Raw genomic sequence first — 22,811 nt, 5'->3', positions numbered from 1 at the left:
AGGCGGCTGTATGATGATCATTGTCGCTGGACATCGACAGGGAATCAGTGCAGAAGCAGCAGCAGCTGCCGTCGTTGTCATCATCGTGGCGGGCTGCCGCGGCCAGCTTCAGGGAGAGCCTGTCACGATCCCTCTCCCTCAACCAGCAACACGATCAGGAGATCAATGACGATGAGGCCGAGCTGAAATGGGCGGCCGTCGAGAGGCTGCCCACCTTGGACAGGCTCCACACCTCGCTGCTCCATGGAGATGGAGACTCATTGGAATTGCAAATGGTGGACGTGCGCAGGCTGGGTGCGGCGCATGGTGGTGGACACCCTCATCGCCAACATCCACCGTGACAACCTCCGCCTGCTCCGCAAGCAGCGCCAGAGGATCGACAGGGTCGGCGTCCGCCCGCCCACGGTGGAGGTGCGCTGGCACGACGTCTGCGTGGAGGCGGAATGCCAGGTGGTGCAGGGGAAGCCGCTCCCCACCATCTGGAACGCCGCCATCTCCAACCTCTCTGTGCTGTGCCACATCTCTTCTTCAATTCGTCCTCTGCTCTGCAGTATCATTATTGCAAATGATCGATCAAACTGGATTTATTGACTCTTAGCTATATCGATCGATCGATCGATCATCAGGCGGTAAGCAGCATGCTTGGCTTCAACCGCCAGCATGCCAGGATCCGCATCCTCAATGGTGTCAGCGGCGTCGTCAAGCCTTCCAAGCTGACGCTTCTCCTGGGACCCCCGGGCTGCGGCAAGACTACACTCCGCAAGGCGATCGTAGGGAAGCTCAATGCCAATCTCAAGGTCACAGGAGAAATCGAATACAATGGTGTGGGGCTGAGTGACTTCATTCCGGAGAAGACGGCAGCTTACATCGATCAGTATGATCTCCATGCCCCCGAGATGACCGTCAGAGAGACCATCGACTTCTCTGCAAGATTCCAGGGTGTTGGCAACAGAGCAGGTTACTGAAAATATTGCTTCATCAAACGAATGTATCAAGATTAACTTAACAGGCAATTACTCAACCATTCCTGCTGTTTTTTTCCCTCAGAAATCATGAAGGAGGTGATTAGAAGGGAGGAGGAGGCCGGGATTACCCCTGACCCTGATGTTGACACTTATATGAAGGCAAAAAAAAAAAAAAACTAGTCTTGATATGTTTTTCCATGCGTCCACATCAATATTGATAGAATTTACGACTAGGATTTTTTCCTTTTGATTATCTAATATATAGGCAATATCTGTGGAAGGTTTAGAAAGGAATATACAAACGGATTACATTATGAAGGTATAGTAACTGTTGCCTGAGGAAGCTTGCTCGATCAGCCCACTGTGTAAGAAACTTTCCCAATGAATAAGCTCTTCCTCAATTGACAGATCATGGGACTTGACATATGTGCTGACTTAATGGTGGGAGATGCAATGAGAAGAGGTATTTCAGGTGGTGAGAAGAAGATACTAACCACAGGTGATTCCACAATCTAGAATTAGTTGAGGATGATGTCATTATTTTCCCAGCTACAATTATGTAGGGTCTGAATTAAAGTACTACAAGTCATCAACTAAAAGTCAATAATGTTCATGTTATTTCTATTTATTTACATATACTATTATAGCACTTTGTTAAACCGATCTATCAATATAGGGCAAGGCAATACTGCAAACTATGTTTTGATTTATGGAAACCATGCAAGCCACCCTGATTGACGAACTGAAACAGCATATGGTATCCCTCCCTAAGAAAAAGATATATGTGTATTCATTCTTACATAACCTAGGCTCAGTTGGTCTATATTGATTCAATTGTGGGTGCTTGTTTCCTTTCTAAAAATTTTGTCTTATAATCAGGAGAGATGATAGTAGGACCCTCAAAAGCGCTCTTCATGGATGAAATATCAACTGGGTTAGATAGCTCCACAACCTTCCAAATTGTTTCTTGCCTCCAACAGTTGGCTCATCTCTCAGAATCTACAATACTAGTCTCACTTCTTCAACCAGCACCAGAGACTTACGAGCTTTTTGATGAAATTATCTTGATGGCTGAAGGAAAAATTGTATACCATGGATCTATGAGTTGCATTATGAGTTTCTTTGAATCATGTGGATTCAAGTGCCCTGAAAGGAAAGGTGCTGCTGACTTTCTTCAAGAGGTACTTAAAACTTTCTAGTTATCACAACTTTCAGTAATACAAAGTGGTTATGCAAAAACAAGCAGCAACAACATCTAGCAATTCTTATTTATTTTCTATATATATCATTACTTATTCATAACATTTGTCGGGTGACTTACTGCACTCAACCAAAATATTTTCCCCCAAGAACAAAATGACAACGCATGAAGGTATTGCATATCTTTGTTTCAACTTCCTAAGAGGAGAATAGAGTCTTGAACCTTGACCTTAACCATAAAAATGTTGCACTCTATTATTTGGGTTACATGATTGGCCATACACTGATATGATTCATTGGAGAGATCAATCTGAACATCTCTCTATTATCAAATGTATACTCAAGGAGAATCATCATGCTTATGTAGTGATACAGAAAACCAATTTGCATGCCAAACTATGGTGATGTTTGGATCCAAGTACTAATGCTCAAAAGTGCTAAAGTTTAGCACTAGCCCATCCAAACAGGGGTGCTAATGGGGTGGGCTAAACATTAGCTAAGACTCAAAAACTTTAGAAGGGATATGAGTGCTAATAGATGGTAAAGTTTAGCACTCAACTTTAGCCCATCCAAATAAGCCCTATGTCTGCTGCCTTATCATATTATGTTGTTAGGTAAACAAGACATTTAGGCTGATCATTTTTTTTTTAAAAAAAGGCTTTTGGACAGATGTTCTAAGTTTCACCATTCATCTAACTTACAAAGGAGTAATGGCTATAGTTTGTGAAATGATCTTGAAAAATGACTACCAACTGTGCATATGAAACAATAATACGCAAGTATTTGGGTAATTGATTAACTTACAATCTGAAGCCAAGATTTCTTATTCTTCCATACTTACCTGTAGGTCTTGTCAAGAAAAGACCAACAACAATATTGGAACCGCAGAGAAACATACAACTTTGTTACTGTTGACCAGTTTTGTGAGAAGTTCGGCGTATCTCAAATTGGTCAGAACCTTGTTGGGGAGATTTCAACGCCTTATGACTAATCAAAATGGCATGAAAATGCCTTATCTTACAGTATCTACTCGTTATCCAAGTTGGAACTCCTCAAAGCATGTGTCGCTAGAGAGCTTCTCCTCATGAAACGAAATGCCTTCATCTACATTACAAAAACTCTTCAGGTAAACCACTAAGAAATGATCTATTGTCGAAAACACTATTGATAAATAAAAATTGTTAAACAATGATCATATGTGAAGATTAATAGATAGGAATACTTAATTGGTTGAGGGGATACACATTGGTATATATATAGTCTCTAGGTGGGTTCCCTAACTAGCCATGACCAGACTACAATGATCAACTGAGTATATGACATGTACACAGAATATCTCAACCAACAATATGGAAACCACACTATTTGTTGCTTTGGCTAGACAAAACTGTATGGGATGTATCTATTGCAGAAAGCTTTTTCACATTGTGGGGGTCTGGGGAAGGAATTTCTAGGTTGGGTAACATCTGTATTTCCAAGATATGAATATTTTGATAAATTCATTGTGCTATTGTGGACACTAAAATCAAGAATTTGCAATAAAGAATAAGAACTTTAAAGTCCGATAATTTTTTAATCCTTTTTACTTCAAAATAAACTAATAGTGTAGACCATAAACCCTCCCAATAATTAAGGGATATCTATTCGAGGAACATGGAGACTAATTAAAGTAACACTTCATATAAGTTACTTTTTTGTGAAACATGGTATATAGACACAGATGATCACATACACATATTTCATACATGGATCTAACTATTTTGCAGTTAAATCTTGAGTATTGGAAAAGTGAAATCTTGAGTATTGGAACATAGTTAAATCTGCACTGAATCCCTATACTATTATGAAAACAAGTTAGCATATGGATAACTTGCACATAACTTTAATTGATATGCATTTCCAAAACAATTTGATTTTTAAGAATTCGAATCATCATGTGCTTATAGGGACTAATTAACTACATTATAGTGTTATGGTGAAAAACTGAAAATTATGTCTTACAATTGATAAAAACTAAGATGATTATGATTTTATATTTTTTTTACAATGTGACCACAAGACTTCACAATGCATTATTACTGCAGCTTGGACTACTTGCTGCTATTACTGGGACGGTATTTTTGCGCACACATATGGGTGTTGACAGAGTTCATGCTAACTATTACATGGGTTCACTATTCTATGCACTGCTCCTGCTGATGGTGAATGGATTTCCTGAACTTGCCATGGCAGTTAGTAGACTACCGGTCTTCTATAAACAAAGAGACTACTACTTCTATCCTGCATGGGCTTATGCTGTACCAGCTTTCATCGTCAAGGTTCCAGTCTCGTTAGTTGAGTCAATAGCTTGGACATCAATATCTTACTTCCTCATTGGCTATACTCCAGAGGCATCTAGGTAGGAATTGCAATATTTTTGGAACAATTCAGTCACATCATAATTATGTTGTTTGTCAAATGCTTTGTGTGTCAAAATTTTATCTGCGTAAGCTTCTCCAAATGTAAAGGTAAACCACACATCTCATGTATATGCCCATTTTTTCCCAACAGTCTTAGGCAGAATATGCCTAGATGAAATTTTTAATAAATTTTGCAGTGACCTGATCCACTAAGGTTAAATATAACTTCCCCTTAGGGAAATCACACATATCATGTACATGCCCATGGTCCCCCGCTAGTAGTCTAGCCAAAAGATACATGGCCGCGTGAATTCTTTAACTAATCTTGCAATGACCTGATTCACTAAGGTCAAATGTAAGTTCCCCTTAGACCATATTCTAACGTGCATAATTTGTGTATGTGTGCAGATTCTTCTGTCATCTTCTTGTCCTCTTCCTAATCCACACTGGAGCATTCTCAATGTTCAGATGTGTTGCCTCTTACTGCCAAACAATGGTGATTGGTTCAGTGGGTGGTACAATGTCATTTCTAGTCATCCTTCTATTTGGGGGTTTCATCATTCCTCGTTGTAAGATACTCCCATGCTTTCTTGAATCTATACTTCAAGCAAGATATGGCCCTCAATTATTAAACAATTGCTAATATGTTTTTGGGTCAAACTGCTATAGCATCCATGCCTAATTGGCTTAAATGGGGATTTTGGCTCTCTCCGTTATCATACGCTGAGATAGGCTTAACTGGAAATGAGTTCTTGGCACCAAGATGGATGAAGGTAAAATTTTAACATACAAAACTTGTATATTAATAAAATATGCACTCTAAATAAAATAATATCTCTTGGACTTGGCGTATTTGTTGCAGTATACACTTTCGATTCATGCTGACACAATGCAAAGGATATAACAAAAGATATGTAGTATGCAGTTTTTTAGCACATCGGCATGGTACTTGTCGGTACATACAGACAGCGGTACCTCTTATTAGTGTGCCCAACCCGAGGGGCGCGGGGTTATCCGTAACCTCTGCTAAGCCTTTGGGTGACGGGGCGTACAGTCCGGGCCTGACAGCTGGGGTCACGGTCTCCGGACCTCACCCCGTGCTCTAGCAGGTCCAGCGCCTCCACGTACCCACGAGGATAAGGCGCTCAGGAACGGCTACCGCGGGTTCGGACCACCACGGGGTGGTCCGGACCCCTACGTGTGGAAGCCGGGCCCCCAGGGGGGCCTGTGCGCCTGGGCCGGCCTGGGGGCCCGAACCTCCCTTCACACTCGGGAGGAGGTCCGGTGCCGCCACGTGCCCCTGAGGAAGCGGCTGCTAAGCCAGCTCTGCCACGTGTCCGGTGGCAGCCAGCCTTATGCGGGAAGCCAGCCCAACTACCGTATTAAATGCGGCTAGGTGGGGTGCGTGTGCCCAAGACAGGGCATGGGTTGCCCACTAACAAGTCGGGCAGGTATGCTGACACCACGGTAAGCCCGTCTGTTACCGAGGCGGAGCGTCGCATCACCGCACCGCGCACGCAGGCGAGGGGCGTGTAGTCACATCACAGCGCCGCGCGCGTGAGCGAAGGGTAATTATGACTTGCTGCAGGAGGGCCGCGGCGTGCACTGTGCCCCAGCACGACTGGTCAACATAGCCCCTTCGTCTGTCAGCGGGAATTGACCCTTCAGTGACGACACATCTCTCACAGTGCATGTCACTGACAGCAGACACTGTGCTAGCGAGACGGCACATGACCATACCCTGGTAGAGGATGCGCAAGGGAGCCGAAGAGGAAGATTTCCGAATCTGTAGCATCTAAGGCTCCAATGTGTATGATATTTAATATGTCACCGAGTCCACCTGTCGGTTCCCCGCTCAGTGTACGCGCCCCCCTTGAGCCTATAAAAGGGAGGGTGCGCACAGTAGAAAAAAAGGCGGAGAAGTTCACTCACACACTACCAAGTTCCAGAGACACTCAGACTCACAAGCAATACAACACACAGTGGTCGTAAGGTTTTACGCTACGGCGGGCTGAACCACTCTAAACCCTTATGTGCTTTCCATATTCTGACGCCTCTTGATCAAGCAATCCTTAACTTTCCCCAAACTCTTCCTAAACTAGGATTAGGCGGGTGCACTCCGCCACCCGGCTGGAGAAATCCTCCGACAGTACTCATTTTTTTCTATGTTGATAGTTCACAGTATCTAGTATGACACTTGGAAGAAGGATACTAATGGACAGAGGGTTAAACTTCTCCAGTTATTTCTACTGGATTTCAATTGGAGCATTGATTGGGTTTATTATGTTATTCAATATAGGTTTTGCCACCGGTTTGACTGTTAAAAGGCGTAAGTGCATTATGGCTAAATTTTTCTTTGAATTAAATTCTAGAATACTTACAGCTTCCAAATACAACTGAATTGTAAAACAAATTAAAGAATATGCTGAATAGTTCAAATGTACAAAGGACAAATTGTTCTAATCTTCCGTACACACCATATTTTCAGCTCCAGGAACTTCTCGAGCTATTATTTCTCGTAATAAGTTTACCACATTTAATGGAAAAGACCAACATACATCCGAGGACATTGAAGATGGGATGCATAAGTCACAAGCGGAAAATTCTTCTAATCCAAGCAGGACTGGTTAGTCTGAATTCTACAGTATGCAACAAAATACAACTAAGTGAGCTGGAACTCGCTTTTCTTGAGAGGAGTTGAAACTTACTTTTAAATAATCAAATCTTGTGAAGGAAGGATGGTATTACCTTTCACACCCCTTGCAATATCATTTCAGGATGTGAACTACTATGTGGACACACCTGCGGTAATTATCTTGCTCTAAAAAGTTAGATATGTACTTAGTGAAAGAAATCTATGCTTGATGGATGAACACATGGGCTTTTAAGGCACTTGTGCCTCCCAATGAATTAAACAAAGAGGGGAAAATTGGAACTTACTAGCAAAAGAATGGAACATGCATGGACTAATAAAGTATGTTTTCTTATTGCAGGAAATGACGGAGCAAGGTTACATGGAGAGAAAACTTCAACTACTCCATAACATCACAGGAGCCTTCCAACCAGGAGTCCTCTTAGCACTAATGGGGGTTACTGGGGCGGGAAAGCAACCTTGCTTGATGTTCTTGCTGGGAGGAAAACTGGTGGTGTTATCGAAGGAGATATAAAAATAGGAGGTTATCCCAAATTTCAACAAACATTTACAAGGATATCAGACTACTGTGAACAAACTGATGTTCACTCCACACAGATCACAGTGGGCGAGTCGGTTGCATATTCAGCCTGGTTGCGCCTTCCAATACATATCGACTCCAAAACACGAAATGTGAGTTATACTTGATTAAATGATATAGATAAGAGGGTTTTCTGATTTTGTTTTTTGATAATTGTATCTTAGGTGCTAGGAGAAATTACAAAGAACCGCAAGACGAATGCTATTTTATTTTCGGTCGTAGGAATTTATCAATCAAGTTCTTGAATCAATTGAGTTGGATGAAATAAGAGATGCCTTGGTTGGAATACCAGGGACAAATGGACTATCTACGGAGCAACGGAAGCGGCTCACAATTGCAGTTGAGCTTGTATCCAACCCTTCAATCATATTCATGGATGAGCCAGCATCAGGCTTGGACGCAAGGGCAGCTGCTATTGTCATGCGTGCAGTGAAGAACGTTTCGGATACAGGTCGAACCGTTGTGTGCACTATTCACCAACCAATTATAGAAATATTTGAGGCATTTGATGAGGTAATACTCTTCATCATACAAGATTATAATAATAAAAAAAGTAAACACAAGATATTTTACAGGTTCTGGTACTTGCTCTATAGCCTGAGGATAGTATGAAGCACTAGACGGGCCTGCATGAAAATTCATGCTAAATTAGATGAAACTCCTAACAATTCAGGAACTGGAATTTATCCAGACATTTGTTATCTACATAAAAAAAAAACGAACTGCATCAAAACAAAACCTACCTCAACCATTTTATGGTCCAAATGTTTGCGATGCAAAGGCCAAAGAGTAAAATTAACCCTGAACCCTGCAATTCATTTAAATCATATCCCACATGTGTCACTAATTAGCTTGTGAAATTCATATGTAGCTGATGCTAATGAAAAGGGGTGGAGAGTTGATCTATGCCCGGCCGCTTGGACATCATTCATGTGAGATGATCCAATATTTCCAGGTAATTAAATAAAGGTCACCTTTATACATGAAAATTATATTCACCATGGGACTTAAATCGGTCTAAATATTTTTATTATGTAAATAGACTTCACCATTGTTTTCATTTTTATGCATTTTTATGACTTGTACTACATTGTTCTTTGCTCTTCTAAACTCCTCATAACTTCCATTGTACATGACACATGAAGCAAACAAGCTATGTTTATCAAAGAGCAAAGTACACAAACTAGCTACATTTATAAACTTTGAAATTGTAGTTTCAAACTCTTATGGTTTTTTAAGTGGTTAACCCAAGGTCCAAAATCTTCTGGTCAACAGCTACTCGATCAGTTGTCATGATTGATATGGGGACATAGCATGACAATTTCAAGAACTGCCATTATTTTTTACTCTTAATATATATATATATATATATATATATCTACATTTCATTTCAATCAGTGATACAATGACCTACTTTTTTATCCTTGAGTAGAGTGTGTTCCAATAGTTATTAACATACTTCTGAAATTATTTCCTGTATTTCTTTCTAGGCAATATCTGGGGTACCTAAGATCAAGGACAACTACAACCCTTCAACATGGATGCTAGAAGTTACCTCAACATCTGTGGAAACTCAACTGGGAGTTGATTTTGCACAACTCTATAGGGACTCATCAATGTACAAGTAAGATTTAAAAATCATCACAAATAACTATAAATCATTCACGTGTCACTAGCAATCTTAATTATTAATATCATCATTAAATAATATAACATGCAAAATAAGTTCCATAAAATGAGAGGCTTTGTGCATTAACATTACTTAACAAAAAGAAAATTAATGGTCCTGAAAGCAATTTGATTAGACCAAAACAATTTATTAATGAGTTGTATCTTTTGAAAATTAATTTGTGCATAACATTTGTGCTAATAGTAAGTTGTTGGTGATTGAAGGGATAAGGATGAACTCGTAAGACGCTTGAGTATACCTCCTTTGGGTAGAAACAATCTCAATTTCCCAACACGGTATCCACAGAAGTTTCGGGAGCAGTTCAAAGCTTGCCTTTGGAAGCAATGTTTATCATATTGGAGAACCCCTTCATACAACTTGGTGCGAATTGTGTTCATAACAGTCTCTTGCATTGCCTTTGGGGTGTTATATTGGCAGCAAGGCAATATAAATCGCATGTATGTAAATCATCACTTTGTTATATTATTCTGCCCCATATCTATTAGCTATATTTTCTTAACTCATGTATTGTTTTGTTCGTGGGTAGAAATGACCAACAAGGTCTGTTCACCATATTGGGATGCATGTACGGCACTACTCTGTTTGCTGGCATAAACAACTGCCAATCTGTGATGCCATTTGTCTCGATTGAGCACTCTGTCGTGTACAGGGAAAGGTTTGCTGGAATGTACTCTCCCTGGGCTTACTCATTTGCACAGGTAAATATAGACTCGGCACAAGCTACCTATATATACACTCTCTATTCTAGAATATAGTTATGTTTAGGTTTGTCCTAAATCGAACCTTTTCGATTTTGACAAACAATAATCTAAAAATAATTTATTTCAAATAGAAAAGTTACATGTTATGATAGTTGGCTTCTTGATGAATCTAGTAACACCATTTTTATGTTATCAATGTTTATAATTTTTTGGATATTCATAGTCAAAGTTGAAAATGTTTGACTTAGCACAAACCTTATCGTAGCTATGTTCTAGTACAGATGGAGTATTAATTAATATATGCATACGTGCACTTTATTTGAGTTTCTTTTTTCCCAAGTACGTCGCCATGGAGATTCCTTCTGTGTTTGTGCAAATAGTGTTGTTCATGTTCATAGCTTACCCAATGATAGGGTATGCATGGGAAGCAACAAAGTTTTTTTGGTTCTTGTATACCATGTTTTGTACGCTACTACTCTACTTCCTCTACCTTGGAATGATGATGGTGTCAATCACCCCAAATATCCAAGTGGCGTCCATATTAGCATCTATGTTCTACACCATACAAAATTTCATGTCCGGCTTCATTGTGCCTGCACCAGTAAGTCCTTCCACCTACTTTATCATGTAGTTTGCTCTATTCCATTTGCCCATTGTTTGGTAAATTTCCATCTAGTTCATCGTTGAGTTTGTCTCCAAGGTCCACATGTCTGCGAAACGGAGGAGTGGCAAATACTCAATTACAATCAAATAGAGGGTCAAATCATCCATTTTCCATTGCACATAATCTTTTTGTTACATCTCACCTTCATGCAAGAATTTACTAAAGCTACATATACACAAACTTTTTTGAAATGAAACAAATTTTTTTTGAAACAAATCATGTACACAAACATGTTGCACATGAGATCAGAATGAAAATTTTTAGTTTCACATAAAGAGTAGACCAAGGAAAATATTTTATTATGTATATATACTACTAAGGTCATATCAGTGCTGATTAATTCATATTAACTTATTGTTGGTGCATTTATTGCAGCAAATACCAAAATGGTGGCTATGGCTGTACTACACATCCCCCATGTCATGGACATTCAATTTATTCTTCACTACCCAGTTTGGTTATGAGGATGATAAGAAGATTGAGATATTTGGAAAGACAACTTCAGTCGCAGCATTTGTGAGAGATTACTTTGGTTTTCATCGTGACTTGCTACCACTGGCAGCTATAGTTTTGCTGGCCTTCCCCATCTTCTTTGCCACTCTTTTCGGTTACAGCATTTCAAAGCTCAACTTCCAAAGGAGATAAATCTATAATTAGTTAAAAGCAAAATTGATTGCATAGTGTAGCATAAATTTTTCATCGTACATATGTATTTATAGAAAAATAATTTTATGTTTGCTTGCCAACATTAAACTAGTGACTTGTATATATAGATATGTACCACGCTGTTACAAATAGTGCTTGAAACGAGTAATTATGAAACGAGTACGGACACATTATCTTTAGTGGCATACCTAAAATACAAATAGATTGTTCGTTTCAAGTGCTTGAAACAAAACTTATTTTCATCTTTCTGTTACTATCTTAGGCGCCTGGATTCTATGACTGAAAATGAATGGGTTTCAAGCATTTGTAAAATAGTAAAATCTATTTTCAACACAAAGCTGAATGCACTTTTAGCTTCGAAGCCAAGCTTGTAAACCATAATTTAACATTTGGTATAATTGAAGGTGCTCACTGCATCATTTAAGCATGATTTAATAGGAAAAATGCTTTACAATGCTAAACAATAAATGGTAGCATAATGTATGTGCATCATTTTTTAAACATGTATTATCTACATGGTTCCATTCCATGGAGATTCGATTTTATCTTACTCAAATAGAATGCCACACTTCTTTTGCTATCCTTTTCACAGGTTAAAAGGGGTTCTAAGGTAAATTATCAAACTCCAAATTATGGAGCCTGTCAGACAAAGATTTAGCCTTAGGTATTTATATTCTCATTTCATTCCAAACCAAATGGGGAGAAAGTGTATCTGATAAATGGGTTACATTCTGGTGAGGAATAGTTTTATGCTTTTTCTCATGTTTATTTATAGCGATTTTTTATTTTAACCTTTTTTAGTTATCTTAAAATTAACCTATCCAGAAATTTATTTACTTCTTTTGGTCATGCCAAGCCGCGTGGCGCGGTTATCGGTGTTTTACCGGCTGCCCACCGAAGGGTATACCCAAGGTGGTAAATTTAGGTGAGGAGACACTGAACTCGAAGGTGCAAGGAACACAAGATTTAGACAGGTTCGGGCCGCGAGGTGCGTAATACTCTACATCCTGTATGGTGGTTTGTATTTCCTTGGGTGTTGATATTTTGAATGGTCCCTACCCCCACTTATATATCCGGGAGGTCAGGGTTACATGGATCTAGTCAATACTAGCCAAGGAATCGTACCCGAGTATAACTCGAGTATTTTTCTTCTGTATCGACTAGCATTATCTCCTACCCAAACGAGTAGAAAACAACATAAATAAGAGATAAGACAGGCTTTATCTCTTAACCTTGTTTAAACTATGTTATGTACACAGCCCCATAGCCCCGGGTCTGACAAGCCCCCGAGCTCTTCGTAGCTGAGTACTGCAGGCTTCTCGAGTACCCTCGAAGCTGTGGCAGAACCAACCTGAATTATACCGGCTCAAGTACGCGAGTCCACTCCCGAGAGCTCCAACGTGCTTCAAACGGTATAATCCCTTGGCCTGTCGGGTGACGTCCCGATAAACCACCGATACACAGGATCAAATAAGGTTACCTCACACGAAGGTGAGTCCAGAGATACAATTACCATCATATTTTACATCACAGGGAATTACATTACAAAAGTTTCCAAAAGCAGTATGAAGTTTCAAATTTAGAGAAAACATTACAAACTGTTAGAGTTATGGTTTTTAGCAGCGGAAAAACATACGCGATGATTACAGCACGTCGTCAAGACAGATGTCATGCTAAGCCCGGGCACGACATCACTCGGCATCATCAGCATTGGCCGGGGACGGATCCCATTCCACGGAACAACCATCAGGAAGAGCACAGGGCCAAGACAAGGAAAGAGTAGAGTCTTCAAAGGCTTTACCTGAAAAACATAAAGCTAGCAAGACTGAGTATACTAATACTCAGCAAGGCTTACCCGGTTATGGTATACTTAGCCACGTAACTAGACTTATGAAAGCTTATAATGGTTCTGGATTTAGTTTCAACTGAAAAGCAACTAAGAGTGGATCCTTAATTTCACCTTTTAGCTTTCAGATTCTAGTTGATTATCCATTCTAGGTAAGCACCTGAAACTACTCAAGCATGGTAAAATCTTTGATCAAGCATCATCTTTGATAATCATGAGATTGCTCTTATTACTCAATGTGGAAAAGGGGATAAGCAGTCTCATTCATCGTGAGAGGCGGACGATTCCTGAATCGAGATTCAACCTTGCAAGGTAAACCTAACTCACACGCTTGGAACACCACAGGGTCGTTCCGAAGCAACCGTTTGCCTTTCATTCCGACTCGTGGACAGGTCCACCACAAGCGACTGCAGGACCATACGCACTTCCAAAGTGCAGGACGTACGTCTGTAGCGCGACTACAAAACCCGTACTCCTGGTTGCCCTTGCAACACGTATTCCCACACATTGAACATAAGTAACCAGAAGAAGCAAGACGAGTGGTGGGAGGTATGTCCACTCCTCGGGCCGATTGGTTACTAGGCTTACCGCTTACCATATTTCGCGGCATGTGGGTAGTACTTTCAAACACTTAACCCGCACTTCCACACGCTGCGACCTTAACAGATTCAACAATACAGACGGGGTATCACCTCAACCATGATACCTCACAAAACTCCCGTCCATCATCCTTATTGTGATAACAGGAATGTAAACATTACAACTCCTATATCGCGCGAGTGACAGGAAATCACCCGACTTCTACCGGCCCTATTAGCTTAGCAGCTAGTCGGACTCAAGAGCTAGTATCCATCACATTGGTTCCTAGGAGAATGCAACTAGGGTTTCAAGCAATTCCTAAGAAGTAGGAATTGCCGTGGGTGGAAGATGGTCGAAGGGGTAATCCTCGCGGTGATTTGTGGTCTTGCTCAGCGATCGACGAGGAATAGGAGCTGCTGGATGTCGTGGATCCCTGGGACAAAACGACAGACTCGTGGACAGGTCCACCACAAGCGACTGCAGGACCATACGCACTTCCAAAGTGCAGGACATACGTCTGTAGCGCGACTACAAAACCCGTATTCCTGGTTGCCCTTGCAACACGTATTCCCACACATCGAACATAAGTAACCAGAAGAAGCAAGACGAGTGGTGGGAGGTATGTCCACTCCTCGGGCCGATTGGCTACTAGGCTTACCGCTTACCATATTTCGCGGCATGTGGCTAGTACTTTCAAACGCTTAACCCGCACTACCACACGCTGCGACCTTATCAAGTTCAATAACACAGACGGGGTATCATCACAACCATGATACCTCACAAAACTCCCGTCCGTCATCCTTATAGTGATAACAAGAATGTAAACATTACAACTCCTATATCGCGCAAGTGGCAGGAAATCACCCAACTTCTACCGGCCCTATTAGCTTAGCAGCTAGTCGGACTCAAGTGCTAACATTTAATACATTGGTTCCTAGGAGAATGCAACTAGGGTTTTTCATACAATTCCTAAGAACTTAATGCATAGAATACGTAAATAGATATAGATTGCAGTGTAATAACATAGTGGGTTATGTCCGGGGCTTGCCTTTACTGGTGGGGCCGAAGTCAGAAATGTTAATATCTTCCGAACTTTGGTTCGGGGCTTGCGATATTCCTTGGTGACGTTCATTTGGTCCTCAGAAACATCCTCCGTAGACTCCTGGGAGACCTCGTAGTTACCGTTGCCGAAGTAATCGTATCTACATGTAATGCAACATTACATTCAAGTGTGCACACAAAACTACTTTACTTTATAACAAGGTTGCAATTCAACTTTCATACTACTCACATAACAATCAGAAAGATCTGAACTAACTTAGATAGAGCTTTAGGTGGATAACTAATTAGAATTGGCTACTTGTTGAAGATTACAACAGAGCCAATTGGTACAACAAGGGTTTAGCCGATGGAAAGGTACATCGGTTTCCTAGGTGATCGATGAAAGCATCGCTTAGCTTGGCAGAAGGATGATTCCTAAAGCAGTTGTGTCTTGACTGAGATGTGCTTAAGTGTTAATCTAGGTAACTGGATGTGGTTGTGTCGACTCGATTACGTCAGCACAACTATTGAGTGACGTATAGCCGATTGGAGTGTGATTTGAGGATATGTGACCGATAGATATATAGCCGATCTCTCAGTCGATAAATCGACTGGTAGAAATGGGTGGATAAGGATGGGGAAACTAAGGATCGATCGGCCGCGTTTGACCGATACGGAAAAGTAACCAAAATTGACTTGGGTTGGCCGATGGCAAGAACCCTAAGATTGTGGGTGCATCTTCGATGCATCGACTATGTGCAGCCGAGGTAGGACAGAACAAAAGAGTGATATCGGCGGTAGCCGATACTAGAAAGGTAACCATCGTGTCGGCTAACCAACCGATGGTAGGAACATATCAAAAGAAAAGCATCGGTTGACCGTGGTTACACAGAAACATCATAGACTTAAAGAAAACGGATGCTAAGTGGTTGGGTTGATAACCTGACACTGAAGCATAACTGTCGAGACGTATTAGCTAAGCAATAGATGCACGCGGACTAACAAGGATCTATATACGACAAGGAACTTAAGGAAACAGAAATCAAAACGAGGACAAAGTCTGGATGGTAGGGATATGAGCACTAGGGTGACAGGATTAACTAACTGTCACACTTCTCCACTTAAAACATACACCCTATAATTTATCTTTCAGCTATAACACATGCATACAATATAAGGTACAAACAAAGCGTTCATTCCCTAACATTTAACCTAGACCACAAATCAAGACTTTCAATTCAAAAGCATAACATAAAACCTGTAAACGTTCACTGATTTGAAATAAAGAAAGCTTTGGAAATTTTACAAATAACATCCTAGAACTTTCTAAAACAAAACAATTAAGTCTCTGGTCAGGAAAACAGATAACATGAAAATAACGACGATATTCCGGCAAAGGAATCGCCGGCATTAAGAAGATTCAGTGAATCAGGGCAAACCTTGGGGTAGCCTTGGTTGTGGAGAAGAACGAATGGAAAGTGAATTCCCGTGGCGAACAAGATCAGCGATGAGAAGAGCTCGACGGTGACGAGATTCCGTGGGTGACGAAGAAGTTTGTCGGGGAGGGTTGCCGTGGGTGGAAGATGGTCGAAGGGGTAATCTCCACGGTGACTTGTGGTCTTGCTTGGCGATCGACGAGGAATAGGAGCTGCTGGATGTTGTGGATCCCTGGGACGAGACAATAGAGCCGGATGGGTTCGCTATGCCAACTCTGTGGCAGAACCAACCTGAATTATACCGGCTCAAGTACGCGAGTCCACTCCCGAGGGCTCCAACGTGCTTCAAACGGTATAATCCCTTGGCCTGTCGGGTAACGTCCCGATAAACCACCGATACACAGGATCAAATAAGGTTACCTCACACGAAGGTGAGTCCAGAGATACAATCACCATCATATTTTACATCACAAGGAATTACATGATAAGAGTTTTCAAAAGTAATACAAAATTTCAAACTTAGAGAAAACAGTACAACTGTTGAAGTTTTGGCTTTTGGCAGCGGAAAACATACGCGATGATTTACAATACGTCGTCAAGACGGATGCCATGCTAAGCCCGGGCACGACATCACTCATGATCATCAGAATTGGCCGGGGACGGATCCCATTCCTCGGACCAATCTTCTGGAAGAGCACAGGGCCATGACAGGGAAAGAGTAGGGTCTTCAAAGGCTTTACCTGAAAAATATAAAACTAGCAAGGCTGAGTATACTAATACTCAGCAAGGCTTACCCGGGATTGGGTATACTTAGCCCATAACTAGACTCCAGCTGAAAAGCAACAAAGAGTATAACCTACTTTCAAGTTTTAGCTTTCAGATTCTAGCTTGATTAGCCATTCTAGGTAAGCACCTATACTAAACAAGCAAGATAGAGATTATCATTCATCAAGATTATTCCATCAACAATTACACTTTTTACTCGATGTGGCAGAAGGATTAAGCAGTCTCAATCCTCGTGAGAGGCGGACGATCCGAATCGAATTTAACCTTGCAAGGTAAACCTAACACACACGCTTGAAATACCAACAGGGCGTTTCAAGCAACCGTTTCCCTCATATTCCGGGTTATGGATCAGGGCCACCACAAGCGACTGCAGGACCGTACGCACATCACTCATGCAGGACATACGTCTGTAGCGCGACTACAAAACCCGTATTCCTGTTTGCCATGCAGAACGTACTCCCACACGTCGGTGCGTGTAAACATAAAATAAAAGTCGAGTGGTGGAGACAAGTCCATTTGCCAGGCCATTCGGGTACTAGGCTTACCGCTTACCATATTTCGCGGTATGTGGCTAGTACTTTCAAAAGCTTAGCCACCACTACCACACATTTCGACCTTAAAACTTTTATCAAAACAGACAGGGTAATCCTCAGGTCATGATACAGCACATGACCCTGTCCATCATCCTTATAGTGATTGCAGAATTGTAAACAAGCAACTCCTATATCGCGCGAGTGACAGGAAATCACCTGACTTTTACCGGTCCTATTTAGCAGAGCATCTAGGCGATAAGGACTCGGGTTCAATACATTGGATTCCTAAGAGATCATGCAACTAGGGTTTCATTTCAACTCCTAGACGTAATGCAAGATATATAATATAATAATGAAATTGTAATAACTTGAAATATTGGGATGTGCACTGGGGCTTGCCTTTACTGGTGGGGTTGAAGTTAGAAATGTCAATATCTTCCGAATTTTGGTTCGGGGCTTCAGTTAATCTCTTGGTGACATTCATTTGATCTTCAGGAATATTCTCCGTAGACTCCGGGGAGATCTCGTAGGTACCGTTTGTAGAAGTAGTCGTATCTACATGCAATGCAACATTACATTCAAATGTGCACACAAAACTATTTTACTTCACAATAAAGTTGCAATCCAACATTCATGTAACATACTACTCATATAACAACCAAAAAGATCAGAAACTAACTTAGACAGAGCTTTAGGGGGACAACTAACTAGAATTGGCTTCTCGTTGAAGATTACAACAGAGCCGATTGGAAACAACAGAGGTTTAGCCGATGGAAAGGTGCATCGGGTTTCTAGATGATCGATGAAAGCATCAATTACCTCAGCAGAGGGGTGACTCCTAAAGCAGTCGTGTCTTAACTGAGATGTGCTTAAGTGTTATTCTAGGTAACTAGGTGTGGTTGTATCGACTCGATTACGTCAGCACAACTATTGAGTGACGTACAGTCGAATGGAGTGTGGTTAAGGGTATATATGGTCGATAGATATATAACCGATCTCTCAGTCGATAAATTGGCTGATAGAAGTATGTGGACAAAGATGGGGAAACTAAGGATTGATCGGCCATAACTGATATGGAGAGCAACTAAAATCGGCCTGGGTCGGTCGATGGCAAGTACCCTAAGATTGTGTGTGTCTCTCTGATACATCGACTCTGTGCAGTCGATGTAGGACAGATAAAAGAATTGTATCGGCAGTAGCCGATACTAGAAAGGTAACAACCGTATCAGCTATTCAGCCGATGGTAGAAGTATCGACTGACAGCTGTTACACAGAAACATCCTAGACTCAAGGAAATGGGTGCTTAGCGGCTGAGCTAATAGCCGATACTGAAGCATAGCTATAGAGATGTATCAGCTAAGCAGCAAATACACCTGCACTAACAAGGATCTTTATACGACAAGGAACTTAAGGAAACAGCAATCAAGACGAAGACAATGTCCTGATGGTAGGAATATGAGCGTTCGTGTGATGGATTAACTAATTATCACACTTTTCCACTTGAAACGTACATTCTATAATCTATACTCAGTTACAACACATGCAAATCACAAAAGACACAAATAAAGCATTCATTTCCTAATATTTAACCTAGATTACAAATCAAAGACTTTCAACTCAAAATCACAACATATAACTTGTAGATTTTGATCTAGGGTTTCAAACAAAACTAATTTTGTACTTTTATAAACTTCTTACAGAAATCTATAAAATGTAGAAGTTCATTGATTTGAAATAAAGAAAGCTGTGGAAATTTTATAAAGAACACCCTAGAACTTTCTAAAACATAGCAATCAAGTCCCTGGTCCGGGAAAATAGATAACAAGAAGTTAACGGCGATATTCCGGCAAAGGAGTCGCCGGCATTAGGAAGATTCAGAGAATCAGGGCAAACCTTGGTTGTGGAGAAGAACGGGTGAAAAGTGAACTTCCGTGGCGATCAGGATCGGCGAAGAGAAAAGCTCGACGATGACGAGACTCCGTGGATGACGAAGGAGTTTGCCGGGAATGGTTGCCGTGGGTGGAAGTTAACCGGAGAGACATTTCTCACATGATCCGTGGCGACGATAGTTGGCTTTTAATCTGCTCGCGTGTGACCCGTTGCCTTGCACGCATACATACCTGCGGAATCGAGCCGAGTCGGCCACCGGTAGAACACTCTCGCTCGCATCCGTGGATGTGCTAGTCCAAATCCATTCGGACCTTCATCTTCGCTTTGCCACCTTTCCTCCGGCTCGCCGTGCCATAACTGTCCTTCCGCTTCCACAAAGACCGAGGTCTGTCCGCATCAGGGCCGCGCCTTTCGTTGTCTTCTCCTCAACGGCTTCCGACGTCCTCCATACGCGGCCCTGCTGTTCCCGTGCGAATCCGCCCTGCACGCTGTGCAGCGGCTCCTCCGCTTCCAGCTGCCTAACCTGTGTTCGCCCGGCCTTGCCGCATCACTCCCGTGCTCGCACACACGTTCCAGCGCTGCTCGCGCTACCTGTCCTCTGGCCGCCCAGCGCTTGCACTCCAGCGCGCTGCGTGCCGCTCGCTCCCGCACGCGCCGCCACGTCGTGCTCCACCAGCTCCCGTACGCCAGCGCGCGCACGCCATCGCCCTGCGCTGCTAGCTCCTGCGCACGCCTCCCGCGCGCCCGCATCTGCGCGCTCCACATTTGCGCTTGCACCACTCCGGCCGAGCCAGCACCGTCTGCGACGTTCAGCTCCTGGGCCCTCCGTGCATACACCTGCCCAGCCCCGTACGCCAGCTCGCGCCCGCGGCGCACGTCTGCTCAGCTTTCCACGCGCTCCAGAGCTCCGCCTGCGCGTCGCTTGCCCGCACCACTGCCACTCTGCGCACCACCCGAGCCATGTCGCACCGTGCGCGCTCTCATGGCCAGTGCCGCCAGCGCCCTGCACCCGAGCCGCTCCACCGCGCCAGCCACGGCCCGCACCAGCCGCTGCCCCCGCCTGCGCCTGAGCCCCGCTCCCTCTGAGCGCCTGTGCCAGGCCCACCAGCCCCGAGCGCCCGCCGCCTGTGCCGTCCTGCTCCGTCGCCCTTGTGCCTGGGCCGCGCGCCGCTCGGCCCCGCGCACCACCCTGCCTGCGCCAGCCCGCCCTGACCGCCTGGACCGCTCGGCGCCGCCTTGGCTCCCTCCGCTCGGCCGCTGCCGCCACAGCCCGCGACGCCCGCGCCCGGAGCCGCGCCTGCTGCCGCGTGTGCCTCCGCCCGCCCCGCGAGCCGGCCGAGCCGCTCGCCTTCAGCGCTCGAGGGCCCGATCTGCACTGCGTGGAGGTGGAGAAAGAGAGAGAGAGAGAGAGAGAGGACAAGAACTGGTTTGTAGACCAAAGAGAGAGGGAGGCGTCGGCAGAGGGTAAAGAAACATCAGGGAGAAGAAAAACAGAGGGGAAGAAGGAGTGGAATTCCCCAAGGACTTATACATAATTACAGAAAACTGCAAGGGCCTGTTTGTAAAACAAAATTTCCCATTGATTTACAATCCAAATGAAGAAATGCCCAAAACGAAAGTTGGAGAGTTTTTCAAACTCTACAACATTTCTTTAGGGCTCAAGTTCAAAAACTCAAAACTTGCATTTTTACACGTGAATTTTTGAACAAAAGTTGGATTTGAATTACTTTTGTCCTACAGAGCGTAACTTTATAAAATTCCGGACCTAAATGCAAGCATTTATGACACGTCATGATGACGGGATAGACTCGTCATAATGATTGAATAGACATATCATAATGACTTGCACCCTTTTACACTTTAGTCCTGAATAACTTTGGAAATTACTTTTGTAAATCAAATATTTGCATAAAAGGACTTGTACTTTTATAAAATTACATAAACACCCTTATTTTTACCATTTTACCCAAACTTTTTACACACTTCACTACACACATTTCAAATGAAACTTTTGGTTAAATATATATTTTTACAAGACATAAAGTAAGGAAAATATATTTCATTTATTTTGAAATTACCCTAATCCAAATACTTTTTGCAAAAACAACCCTAGGTTTTTCTGTAATTATAAAAATACCCTTTTTACTTGCACTTTAAATTTTCAAAAGCTTCACATAAACACACATAAGCTTTATACAAACAAACACATATTTCACACTAACAAAATATATGTCTAGCATTGCAAGTACATGAACTGTCACAGCCTCCTCCGCGAACCTCAAGTTCCTCCTGCTCACGAGCTGAGCCTTCTCTGCTCACGCACGTGTGTTGCTGAAACACATCCGGCATACCCGCGTAGCCTCCTGCAGGATCACCGTGTTTGGTCGCATCTCCCGCGCGTTGTTCTTGTACTGCTCCCACACCACTGGCTCTTACCCTGCTCGCGCGTGGTCTATTGCCTTGCACACGCACGCGCCTGCGGAAACGAACTGAGTTGGCCGTCAGTCCCGCGTCGCGCTGCTTTTGCTTTGACCTCTGCATGGGTGGAGGGAACTCGCCATGCGTGGCTCCTCCGAGCTCGTTGCATCCGGTCGCCACGTCCGCTTCGCCGCCTTTCTTTTTGGTTCGTCACGCAATAACTGCTCCTCTGCCTCCGCGAGGACCGAGGCCTGCCTGTATCAGGATCACACCTTCCGCTGCCGTCCGTGCCAGGCTACCTCCGTTCTCCACGAGCAGTTTGCAGTGCCGCTTGACTTCGTCCGTGGCTTCCTCCTCAACGATCTCCGACGTCCTTCACGCGCGGCTCCATTGCTTTCCCCGTGCGGGTCCGCGCCGAGTTGTCGCGCCACGGCATCGCGAGCCCTGAGTTCCGCTCCTGCGTCATCGCCGACAGCCTCGTCGACACCTCCACATACGTGTGCCTGCGCGTTCCAGCACCGCGAGCTTCGCGCTCAAGCTCGCGCAGACCGTTCCACTTCGCGCCACCGGTACCGCATCCGCACACGCACACCTGCACGTCATTGTCTTGCGTGCCGTGCAACTGCTCCTCCTTTTCCTGCTGTTGGCCACACGCCGCAAGTCCCTCCGCGCTGTCCAGCCCCCTCGCGCCGGCGTGCGAGCTCCTGCACATCGCCTCCAGCGCCCTCCGCGCGTGTTCCGCTCAACACCTGTCCACACCGCCA

At 43.3% G+C, this 22,811-nt stretch overlaps 1 protein-coding gene across 1 annotated transcript; it reads left to right on the top strand.

The window, feature by feature from the left end:
• Window positions 1-23: 23 nt before the first annotated feature.
• Window positions 24-11,659, top strand: LOC112902055 (ABC transporter G family member 41-like). The gene is given in 23 exon segments (XM_025970952.1): window positions 24-295; window positions 297-507; window positions 627-957; window positions 1,048-1,124; window positions 1,231-1,284; window positions 1,374-1,464; window positions 1,845-2,146; window positions 3,013-3,291; window positions 4,250-4,563; window positions 4,973-5,133; window positions 5,234-5,337; window positions 6,740-6,893; window positions 7,053-7,190; window positions 7,298-7,371; window positions 7,558-7,669; window positions 7,672-7,889; window positions 8,020-8,310; window positions 8,669-8,752; window positions 9,288-9,421; window positions 9,691-9,924; window positions 10,014-10,185; window positions 10,529-10,789; window positions 11,228-11,659. Coding segments are annotated over 23 exon segments (4,089 nt in total). The 5' UTR covers window positions 24-272; the 3' UTR covers window positions 11,498-11,659.
• The last annotated feature ends 11,152 nt before the right edge of the window (window positions 11,660-22,811 follow it).

This window comes from Panicum hallii, chromosome 8 (genome assembly GCF_002211085.1).
Source record: "Panicum hallii strain FIL2 chromosome 8, PHallii_v3.1, whole genome shotgun sequence".
In the NCBI taxonomy this organism is placed as follows: Eukaryota; Viridiplantae; Streptophyta; class Magnoliopsida; order Poales; family Poaceae; genus Panicum; species Panicum hallii.
The sequence above is the reverse complement of the archived record's forward strand: the minus strand, read 5'-3'. Positions and strand labels throughout refer to the sequence as shown.